Here is a 12,182-nt window from a genome sequence, read left to right on the forward strand (position 1 = left end):
CATTTGCAGTCCTTTTGAATCCCTCCTGTTCTCTCTGACTCCACAGATCTTTCTGTGGGACCTAATGCAAGGCAGTTCCGTTTGCTCTTCTTATACTGTTCTTTTCCCTATAGAGTTGGACATGCATATACATGTTGTTTGGGGAATTTGCAGCACATCCAATGAAAGCATAATTCCCAACTAACAGTCAAATCCTTCTCTTTGGAGCTACCCAGAACACACCTACCCTCTCTTTCATATGACAGCCCTTCAGAGACTTGAAGACAGTGTGTGACTCTCCCCTGAGTTAAGAGCACCAGCTGAGTCAGACAGACCCGAATGACAAGCCCAGCTTCACTCTCTCTCAGCTGTGAGAGCCAAGGTAAATTATTTAATTTTATTTTCTCCCGACTTAGGTACTTTAGCTGATTTATAAAATGGGAGTAAAAACCCACTTCCTTAGCTTATTGTGTAATAAATAATGGAATGTCTGTAAAGTGCTTAATACAGTGCCTGGCAGAGTGAGAACTTAGTAAGTGCTAGCTATTTCCCCCTCTTTTATAAGAGCCGGGGGTGGGGGGCATTTTAAGTGTCAGGGTTGTTGGGGATCAGGAGATGGGGAGACTTTCTCCCTTTTTGATTGATTAGGACCCTAAAGCAAACTAAGTTTTTCTTTATCCTGAGGTTGTCTATTTTTAGTTATCTGTGTATCTGTTTGCTAGGGCTGTGGGAGAGGATATTGTTGAGAATTCAGGGAAAGGCTATTTTCAAGAGCTAGAAAGCTATTTGTTAACATATTGAACCATCTTTTGTTTATTCTTATTTTCTCGAGCAGCTAGCCATGCAATCCCTGAAACTCAGTTACCTTTTGTGAGGCAGCAGGAAGCATGACACCTCCTAGCTGTATTGATCAGTGCAGACTGGGCAGGATGTGAGGGACCTGGGAGATGCTAAGCAGTGATTTCTGGGCTTTTCCTTCCTTAGAAGGCCTCCCCTCTCTGTGTTTGTAGAAACACTGGCATTAATAAAATGGAAGTCTGTGACCCAAATGGCCTGAGCATGCAAAAACTCTCTCAGTAGCCTCTCTAGAAGCAGGCTGATGACAAATGGCCACAGTGGACTGGAAGTTGGAATCCTGGAGTGACCAGTGTCTAATTGTAACTCTTTACACATACTGGGTTTTGTTAGCAATTCCATAATATGAACTCTGAATGTCATTAAAGCTAGAAAAAGTTAGGAAGGAGACACACCCAGCTGTGAACAGACAGAATGGGACTTGAGGGGATAGGGGGTGGGGTAGGTTCCCAACTAGCTTCATCTGCATGTAGGATTTCAAGTTTTTATTCTAAGAATATATAGGATGTCCAAAAATGTATACAAACACTTTGAATAATTATAAAGGCAGTGCTTAATAAAATACATTTCATTTTCAAAATTGAGCTTTCAGCTGTTAAAGTGTGCATGCATTTTTTGGGGACACCCTGTATTTCTAGATTACTTGTGTAACTATCCTATATAATAAAGAGGTAATATGCAAATTGACCATCACACCCTCACAAAAATGGCTGCCTATGACCAGGCCGGCAGGGGGGTTAGTGAGGGACAACCAAACAAATGAACAAGCAGGCTGCGTGGAGCGAATAGGCCAGTGAGGGGGCCATGAGGGGTGACCAGGCAGGCAGGGGGGGCAGTTGGGGGTGATTAGGCTGGTAGAGGGGGCAGTGAGGAGCAACTAGGCTGGCGTGGGGGGCAGTTGGAGGTGACCAGGTTGACAAGGGGGGCATTTGGAGGTGACCAGGCTGGCAGGGAGGGGGCAGTTGGGGGCAACCTGGCCAGCAGTGGGGGGCAGTTAGGGGCTACCAGGCCAGCAGGGGGGGCAGTTAGGGGTGATCAGGCCAGCAGGGTGGGGCAGTTAGGGGCAACCAGGCAGGCAGGTGAGTGATTAGGAGCCAGCGGTCCAGGATTGTAAGAGGGATGTCTGACTGCCAGTTTAGGCCTGATCCCTAGGATTGGGCCTAAACCAGCAGTCAGACATCCCCTGAGGGGTCCCGGATTGGAGAGGGTGCAGGCTGGGCTGAGGGGACCCCCCCCCCCCAGGCACGAATTTCATGCACCGGGCCTCTAGTTAAACATAAATAAAAGTTAGAAAAACAATAAATCATTTTTCAAAACAAAAAACAACAACAAAATGAAAACAAGCCATGGAGGTATTTTTCAAGGTCACTATTGACCAAGGATCTAAGTAGTGCAGTAAGTATGTTGGGGAAGAAAGGTTGCTTGGGTGGAGAGATGTTGGAGATACTTAGAGAAAACATGTAGAGAGAAGAGGGGAGAGGGCTGTACACAGAACCCAAGGGAAACACACCTTTTTAAAAAAGAAAAATAACCTTTTCTCTTCAAATACAAGTAATATGGGTCAGTCATAGATAAACGAGAGACTATAGTTACGAAAGACAAAAGTAAAAATCTCCTTTAATCTTATCACTTGGGTATGGTCATTGCTAACATTTTGGTATATATCTTTCCAGACTGTATTTTTTTCTATGAAAATATATATATATAAATCAGATCATAATTTTCAGAGGATGCTACAGATGCACCATGATTCATTTATCATCATTAAATGAATTGTGTTCTAACATCGACATATAGGTTATTTCCAAGTTTTTATTATCATATACAACAGTGCTTTCAATTGTGCAACCTTGGGAAACCTGATTGACCTCTCTGTGTCTTTCCTCATCTGAAAATGAAGGTGATAATACTATATACCTCATACGGTTATAGTGAGTAAAAAACAAGATTATATATGTAAAGTGCTTAGCACAGTGCTTGACACATTAAATGTTAATTTTTATTATTAGGTATAATAATAATAATCATTCTTGTTTGATTTCCTGTAACAAGTTTTTGGTTTACGGAAGAGGGGAGAGTGTTTTGAAATTTTCTTTTTGAGTAGTATGCTATAGTGAGCTCTGGAGTTAAACAGAGCTTTGTGCTTTTGGTCATGTCCATTCACTTTGCTGAAGCTCAGTTTTCTTATTTGTAAACTGTGAGTTAAAAGGACCTAGTCCACAGGGTAGCTGTTAGGATCAAATGAGAGAATGCTTGTAATGCCCGAAGCACAGTTCTTGGTATATGGGAAGAGTTCAATCAAGGTCATTTAATAGTATTACTACTACTACTACTACTACTACTACTACTACTACTACTACGATTCAATCATTGGTGGGGGGTGAGAGGATGAAGGTGGCAGTGAGTAGAGTACTTGGAGTGTTTCTAACCACTTTTCTGATTACAAAGATCGGAAATAATTTTGGAATCAGATAGACCCAGGCTTAAATCTGGGCTTTGCCATTTCCTCAGTTACAACTTCTCCAAGCCCATTTCCCCATTTGCTTACCTTGCAGGTGTTGACATGAGGCTCAAAGGATATAAAGCAAGCATAGTGCTTAGCCTGAGTGCCCAGGTATTATTGGTCGCTAATTATGAGTGTGGGGAAATTTATAAGGACTCAAATGCCTCCCCAGACTCTTGAGTCCCTGTATCAGCCACTTGAACTTCACCTGAAGGCTTTGCCTTATCCAGGGCTCAGAGACCAGTTCTGCCCTAGTCTAGGGGTTTAAGTGGTACTGATTCAGAAGATTAGAGGACTCTGGTAAACCTTGCTGCTGGTTTTACCCTCACCTTATGCCCCAGTTCTAGAAAGTAGGCTGTATAGCCCTGAGTCTGTGAGCAATCTCTCACCTGATATGCTCAAGATTGGCATGGTTTTCTTGCCAGCTGTCTGAATGCTCTGGGACCTCAGTGTCAAATCCTAGCTCTGTGGCAGGTGACACTGGTTGCCAGATTTCCCTCCAGGTCTCTGACACTGGGAAAAATTACCTTTTTTATTATCACCATTTATCAAGCCCCTATGGCCCATCCTTTTAAACCTTGGTTTCCCTGCACTTGAACTCTTTAAACTCTCTGACACTGTTCCACTCAGCCTCCATCCCTGGTTCTGTTGCCTCTAACCCCTGTCTGTGCTTTTACATCACATCAGTTGCAGTGCCTGGCTCTCAGAACTCCCATGTCTACTTGGCTGCAGAGGCAATGTCTCATTTCTTGAGCCAGGACGTTTCAGTCTCATTTCTTTAATTGTGTGAATCTCCTCTTTTTTGGGGGGATAGCTAGAGGTGGGTATAGTGGGGTGAAGGGAATTGGGGGGGAGTTGCATAGGTCAAGTATTAAATAATAATAATAATAATAATAATAATAATAATAATAATAATAGTTCTTGTTTGGTTTCCTCTGAACTATTGGGGATAAGAGGAAATGGGGTGGAGTTGCATAGGTCAAGTGCTAAAGTGGAGCTTCTGGAGGGCTGTCAAGTGAAAGGCGGCCAGAGGCAAATGTCAGAGCCTATATAGAGGCAGGAATCTGGGACCAGAGAGACAGAGCAAGCACTAGCAAGTCGGGAGCAGTGGGGCGGATGGGTGGGCAGGCTGGCTGGCTGGTGGGGCAGGAGGGGGGTGTGGCAGGGGATACCTGAGGGAGATTGCAAAGAACAGCTACTGGTATTGGGTCTTACTTTAATAAACTGGCTGGGCATAGGGTATAAGAGAAATGGATAGATTCAAAGAGCTAGGGGAGCAAAAGACACGCTCTCCCTCTTCTCCCTAACTGGCAAGGTAAGATCTTTCTGGGTTTTACCTGGTGGAAAACTGTGGCATGTTCAGAGATTTTTTCTGAAGATGGGAGGTGGATGTCTATGACTGCTCTTTTAACTCATCTTTCTCATTGCACCTATTAGTAGAGTAACAAAGGTGCAGCAGGAGGCCAGTATTTTTTTTACTACACTCCATCTCGGGGTTGTCCAAGGTTGTAGATAGAGGAAGGGGTCTTGGTAATATGAGTGAATAAGAGAGAGCAGATCAGGTGGAGCTTTATAGCACAAAGGAGAAGAGTAGGGGGCTCTGGAGTTGGGCGGACCTGGGAATTTATATGACTGCAGGGAAATTATTTTTCTCTTGACCTTAATTTTCTCATTTGTAAGATGAATAGAGTACTACCCAATCTATTAGTGTTGCTGTGGATACCAAATAAGATGATGCATGTAAAGTGCCTAGCAGAGTGCTTCCCAGTTAGTGCATGCTCAAGAAATGTTCGCTATTAGAGTTTCTGTTGCTACTATTCTCATTATTATTATGGAAGCACAAGGTCATGTAATTGATGACTTTTGTGACATTGTCCCAAATGAGCAAGTGTTCCATTTTTGGAATGAGTAGGCTGTGTCAACATTGTGTAATGTATGTGTTGGTTTCCAAATTATGTGCCAAGGAGCCCCTTCTGGGGCTGCTTATGGCGTGGGCCATAGGGATGGAGTTCTGTGATTGCCTACCCTCATGTGATCAGAGAAACTTGAAATTGTTCATGCTATAGACTGAGCTTCAAGTGAGCTATGATCTAGGCTGTTGGAAAGATAATTGAATGTAGCCTTAGGGATGCTAAAAGCCAGGTAACCCCAAGGAGGGGTAAGAGTCAAACATATACAATTTTTACTGTTTCAGTGACCCTATTTTAGCCCTAATCCCAGCTAATTGGAGAAAGCTGGTAAAATGGGAATAATAATACTATCATGCAGGGTATTTTAAGCTTCAAATGGGATCATGTAAATATCTACATTATGGACAGTTTAAAGTTGCATAGTATTGCATATAGTTGCCTAAAGTTTAGTGCCTGTAACACACTAAGTGAGCAATAAGTGGTAGTAGTAGTTGTTGTTGTTGTTCTTGTTATTAACAATAATGATGATAATAAGCAGGCTTTTCAGTTCATGGAATGCTGCTCCCAGTCATTGATCAGATAAATGTCTTCTTTTTCCTGAGGAATATATTCAGGGCCATCACAGTAGTAAAATAGGAACTAAATTAGTGGCATTACTCAATGAGCTCAGGAACCAATGATTTTCCTGGAGCAAAGGGCTTTCTTATCTAGGCCTGGGTTAGATGAGAAAGTGCAGGTTCCTGGGCTGGCTTATAGAGCATAGCCCAGGAACCTGCACTTCTCACAATTTTCCAGAAGGTGGTGCTGCTGCTTCATTTGATTTAGGATTGCTTAGGCACCTGGCAGTTGAGGTTGCTGGCATTTTTAGTATTTATAAACTGAGAGGCTGTGCTGTGTGACTGGGTGGTTTGGTTTGAAAGAATAGTGGTGGAAAGAATATGTGCTACAGCTTCAAATTTGTTCATTGTTGTACAGCTTTCTGGGCCCGTTTCTGATACTACATAGCTGGCAACACATACAAAAGGCCTCCATCATGAATCATTTCTGTTTCCCAATCTTCTTGATATTGGTTTTTGACTGCTAAATTTGTTCCTTGTTTACAGATTTTCTTGCTAGTTGCGCTTCATCAGGACCCCTGATAACATCGCTTTAGGGGCTTCCTCCACACTCCTGTGGCCAAGTCGGATATGTCAATACCCTTTTATCCACGGCAATTCAACAATATGCTGAGAGAGGAAAATGACCCCCCAAACAGGAGGACAACCTTCTCTGGACCAAGGATAGAGACCAGAGAAGAGGTCCAAATTCTGCAATCTCATGTACAGCCTATAGTCTCAACTCCAGCATCAGATCCAGGAGGGATGTCCACACAGCTGATGACATCCCCAGAATTTGACACCATGTCCACACCTCTAATGGGATTACAAAACTCTGGAGAATTGTCCTCACCGCTAATGCCAGTCTCAGACTCTGGGGCACTGTCCCCATTGCTAATGCCAGCTTCAGATTCAGAAACACTGTCCCCATTGCTAATGCCAAACTCAGACTCTGGGGCACTGTCCCCATTGCTAATGCCAACCTCAGATTCTGGAACATTATCCCCACTGCTGTCCACTTCAGACTATGGTCTAATGTCCCCAGGGCTGATGACAATTCCTGACTTTGGAACAATGTCCACAACACTAATGGAGGCACCAGATTCTGCAGAGATGTCACCATTGGCAATGCCAACGCCACCTTCTGGAGTGATGCCTACATCTATAATGAGCACTCCATCCTCTGAAGAGAGGTCCACACCATTGATGCTAGCCCCAGATCCTGGAGAGATATCCCCACTCCTAATTCCAGATATAAACCCTGGAGTGATATCCACACAGCTAATGTCAGCTCCAGGCTCTGAAGCAATGTCACCACTGCAAATTACAGATGAAGACACTGAAGCAATGTCCAAAGTATTAATGACTGCCCTGGCCTCTGGAGAGATATCTTCACTGATAATGTCGGGCACAGACTCTGAAGCTATATCCTCATTGATAATGTCAGCCCTAGCTTCTGAAGCAACATCAACCCATCCAACAAGTACCCAAGACTCTGGAGAAATGACTACCCAGATAATGACAGGTCCAGACTCTGGAGCAATGTCTTCACTGCTAATGTCAACTCCAGGCCCTGGAGCAATGTCCACAACACTCCAGTCAGGCCCAGATGCTGGAGAAATGTCCCCATTGCCAAAGCCAGTCCCAGATGCTGAAGCAATGTCCCCAATGCTAATGATGCCCATAACGTCTAGAGTGATGCCCACCCAGCTAATGCCAGCCCAAAGCTCTGGAGTGATGTCCTCCCAGTTAACACAAAATATAGACTCTCAGATTATGTCTACTCCACAGATGAGAGCAACAGTGCCTGGGGGGATTTCCACACTGCCAGTGAGAACTTCAGACTCTGGAGCAATGTCCACACCACAAATGAGAGCCCAGGCCTCTGGAAATATGTCTACATTGCTAAAGATGGTCTCAGACTCTGGAGCATTGTCCACCCCACTGATGATGGTCACAACCTCTGGAACAATGACAACAGAGCAAATGTCAACCACATCCTCTAGAGCGGTGTCCACACATACAACAGTGGCCAGAACTTCTGAAACAACATCCACAGGCTTTATGAAAACCACAAACAATGGGGCAATGTCTACACTGCAAATGAGAGCCCCAGCTTCTGGAATGATGTCCTTGCCACTAAGGAGAGCTCCAGATTCTGGAGCAATGTCCACACAGCCAATTACTGCCCCAGCCTCCGAAACTGTGTCCATGCTACAACCGACAGCCCCAACCTCTGGGTCAGTGTCCACACTGCAAATCAGAACCCCTGCCCCTGGAGCAATGTCCATGTCACAAAGGAGAGTCATAGCCTCAGGAGTGACAGCAGTGCCACAAATGAGAGCCCCAGCTTCTGGAGCAATGTCCACACTGTTAACAAGAGACACTGCCTCAGGTGTGATGCCCATGCCACAAACAAGAGCTATGGCCTTGGGAGAATTGTCCAAGCCACTACCGACATCCAAAGCCTCAGAAGCAATATTCATGCAGCAAGTGACAACCACAGCTTCTGGAGAGATATCCACACTACTAATGAATGACAAAGCTTCTGGAGCCATGTCCTTGCCACAGATGACACACACTGCCTCTGCACCGCTAATGAGAGCCCATGCCTCTGGAGACATGTCCATACCGCAAATGACAACTGTAGCCTCTGGAACTATGTCCATGCCTGTAATGAGAGTCCCAGGCCCTGGAGCAATGCCCACAGAGCTAATGAGAGCCAAAGCCTCTGGAAAGATGCCCAGACAGCCAATGAGCACCCAAGACTCCAGGTCACTCCTGAGATCTATGACCTCTGGAGGGATATCCCCACGACAGATGCAAGCCCCAGCCTCTGAAATGATGTCAACACCAAAACTGAGAGCCCCGGCCTCTGGGGAGATGTCTCCACCACTAATGAGACAGCCAGCTTCTGGAGAGATAGTCACTCCTCTGAGACCCCCAGCTTATGGAGAGCTGTCTATTCCACAAATGACAGCCATAGCCTCTGGAGGGTTGTCTATACCACAAATGAGGGCTTCGGTCTCTGGAACCATGTCCACACGGCTCATGAGATCCACAGCCTCTGGAGTGATGTCCATGCCTCAGATGACAGCCTCAGCCTCTGGAAAGGTGTCCATTCCACTGATGAGAACCCCAACCTCTGGAACAATGTCTACACCACAAATGATGACCATGGCTTCTGAAGAGATGTGCACATTATCAAAGCAAACTCCAGCCTCTGGAGTGACATCCCCACCACTGTTAAGGGCTCCAGTCTCTGGAATTATGTCCACGCCACTAAGGAGACCTTCATCTTCTGAAGATGTGCCCACAGAGTCAATGAGAGTTCCAGCCTGTGGAAAGATGTCCATTGCACAAACAACAGCTATGGCCTCTGGTGGGAAGCCCAAGCCATTTGTAAGAACCACAGCCTCTGGAACAATGCCCATGCCATTGATGTCAGCCATGGCTTCTGGAGAGATGCCTATGCCACTAATGGAAAGCATGGCCTCTGGAGCAATGTCCACACTGCAAACAAGAGTTACAAGTTCTGGATCTATGTCCTTGTCACATAAACCATACTCAACTTTAGGAGGGATACCTGCACCACCAATGAGAGCCTCAGCTTCTAAAGCAATGTCCACACCACTTATGAGAGCGTCAGCTTCTGGAATGAGGTCTATGCCACTTCTGAGAGCCACAGCCTCTGGAGGGATGTCCATGCCACAAATGACAGCCACAGCCTCTGGAATGATGTCCACTGTGGACATAAAAGTCACAGACTCTGGAGAAACATCTGCCTCTCACAATAACACCATGACCTCTGGATCAAAGCCCACAACACACGCGGCTGCCACAACCCCCGAAACAGTGAAGCCATCACCAAAGGAAGTTCCATCCTTTGGCATGCTAACCCCAGCACTCTGTTATCTCTTAGAAGAGCAGGAAGCAGCCCGGGGTTCAGGCCCTGAGGAGGAGGAGATGGAGATTGATGAGGAGAAGCAAATGAAGGGATTTTTGAATGATTCAGAGAAAATGGCATTTCTGGTGTCTCTTCATCTAGGGGCAGCAGAAAGATTGTCCATCTTGCAGCTGGAGGTAGGAAACCCCCTCTCAGATGAAAATAAATCTTTCCTGAAAAGATCACAGGGCTTATATGATTCCCTTTCTGAAATAGACATGCTCAGTGCTATTCTTTGCCACCCCAAGCAGGGCCAGAAGTCAGTCAGGCAGTATGCCACTGACTTCCTTTTGCTGGCCCAACATTTGTCTTGGTCTGATGCCATTCTACGAACCAGGTTTCTGGAAGGACTCTCAGAAGCTGTTACCACCAAAATGGGACGGATCTTTCTGAAGGTGGCTGGCAGCTTAAAGGAACTGATAGACAGGTCTCTCTACATTGAGTGCCAGCTGGCTGAAGAGAAGTATTCCCGGGGCACCTCAAGCCAGGTTCTGCAGTCAACCTATAAGCGGAATAATGAGGAGGCAATGGAGAATGAAATGAACTCTCATCAGCAGACTGAGGAGGTAATAATGGGGAAATATACTCAAGGTTTTTGAGCAGAAAAATGAGGCGGAAATGATCAGGAAAATATCCTGCTCCTTTGAGTAGAATAAGGAAAAGGCAAGGGGGAGGCATTGAGCTCCTAGACCATAACCCCCAACCTGGAGTCTCATCAGTGGGCCTGGCTTTTTGCAGTCATTTTGGGTGTATTAACCACTTTGAGGAGCAAAGCCCTGCCTAAGTTATTGAAGGCTTAGGATGGTTAAAGTACTAAGTCTTCTGATTAGGGGGAGTCAGCTGAGCTCAGTTCCAATTCTACACTTATTCCAAGTCCAATTCTAAGGGAGGGGTTATATTTGGGGGGCTGGGTCTCACCTACAGCCACATGTGTTACGGACCCTGGTCACTAGGAAATTTGGCTGCTCTAATTCTGTCACACTTTTTTACAAGTAAGATACATTAGCCAAGTTCCTTGATTTGCTAGGTTCCTGAAAGTATCCAAGCAGAGCACTCTTGTCACTGTAAGCATGGCTCTTACCTCTGCTGTTTTATTGTTTTTCTTACTACCAGCACCAGCATGTTCCCAAACGCTGTTACTACCTGAAAGAGCACAAAGACCCCCAAGAGGGTCTGCACAACCACCTTCGACAGAGCGCAGGTCATCAGAAGGCCTCTACCAACAAGTAATGTTTCCTGGACTCTTCTGTGATATCTGACTCAGCTGCTAACTTGAAGACTGGTTCCTGAAATCATTCCATTTAATTACATCATAAACCTTGTGGCCTTCCCCCTTGAGCCTCCCCGCCCCGCCACTTTTACCCCATATGCCTGTGACTTGCCCTGACAATCAGAGTGTGGACTTCAAAAGTGTTTGGTGTATGAAGTTCTAAACTCCCATCACCATCAAGGCCAGTTTTAGTTCTTGGTCCAGGGAGGCATCTAGGCAGGAGAAACCATGTCCTACCTCAAAAACACCTTAGAGTGTCTTGCCTCATGTCATCAGGTAAACTTGAGGACACCTTGGTACCCATTTCACCTGGCAGGGGAGTCTATATGGAAAGTGATGCCCACTCCTACACAATCCTTTTTACCCAGTAGACTTGCCCTTATATGCCCTAACTCACAACATCTAAAATGGGTCTCCAGGGTACTTGCCCTGCTTATAGTCTCCATCCTGAACCATTCGTTTTGATCCATAGTAATCATAGTAATGCCTAACATTTATTGATTATGTACTCTGTGACAGCTACTGGGCTAAACTCTTGACAAGCACTATCTGACTACATTCTTACCTTAACCCAATTTGTTACTGTGTTGTCAGCTTCTGACCTCTTGATATGTTGTGTATGGCTCTTGTCTTGTCCTTCAGTATCAAATTTCTAGCTCTGAACTCTGGGTGATCCTGTCAGTTGTTAGTTGCCCTCACTCCCCTTGGCTATTATGCTTCATGGCCAGTACTCTTGACAAGGGTCTTGGTCATTAAACAGGCATAGAAAGAACATAATGTGAGCAGTGTTTGCCTTCGGGTGGTGGGATTATTGGTGTTCTTATTTTCTTCTTTCTACTTCTCTGTACTTTCCAGATTCTCTACAGTAAGCATGCATTACATTTGTAATCATAAAAGTAAATAAACTTCACTTATGAAAAAAGAATTAACTGTTGCTAACAGGATTTAATTTATTGAGTCCTTCATTCAATCAACATTATCTAACATGTACCAGCCACTGTTTTTGGGATAGACAGGTAAGAACACTCATTAAATGAAAACTTCATTCTAGTGGAGGGAAGAGACAGACAATAAGCAAGAAAACACTAAGCAAGATTGGTTGAAATTGTGGTGAAGGTTACAA

At 45.0% G+C, this 12,182-nt stretch overlaps 1 protein-coding gene across 1 annotated transcript; it reads left to right on the forward strand.

Moving 5' to 3' along the window:
* Nucleotides 1-245: 245 nt before the first annotated feature.
* On the forward strand, nt 246-11,973 carry RTL9 (retrotransposon Gag like 9). Its single transcript, XM_080652992.1, has 3 exons — nt 246-361; nt 6,351-10,355; nt 10,903-11,973. Exons 2-3 carry the CDS (start codon nt 6,435-6,437, stop codon nt 11,017-11,019), a joined length of 4,038 nt encoding a protein of 1,345 aa, XP_080509118.1. The 5' UTR covers nt 246-361; nt 6,351-6,434; the 3' UTR covers nt 11,020-11,973.
* Nucleotides 11,974-12,182: the final 209 nt, after the last annotated feature.

This window comes from Plecotus auritus (assembly GCF_963455305.1).
Source record: "Plecotus auritus genome assembly, chromosome: X".
Taxonomy (NCBI): Eukaryota; Metazoa; Chordata; class Mammalia; order Chiroptera; family Vespertilionidae; genus Plecotus; species Plecotus auritus.

What these genes read in the sequence shown, in the direction of transcription:
- RTL9 (XM_080652992.1), top strand. Translation starts at nt 6,435, where the DNA reads ATGTCAATACCCTTTTATCCACGGCAATTCAACAATATGCTGAGAGAG. An exon ending in CTCATCAGCAGACTGAGGAG is followed by an intron (nt 10,356 to 10,902) that starts GTAATAATGGGG and finishes TCTTACTACCAG; the next exon opens with CACCAGCATGTTCCCAAACG.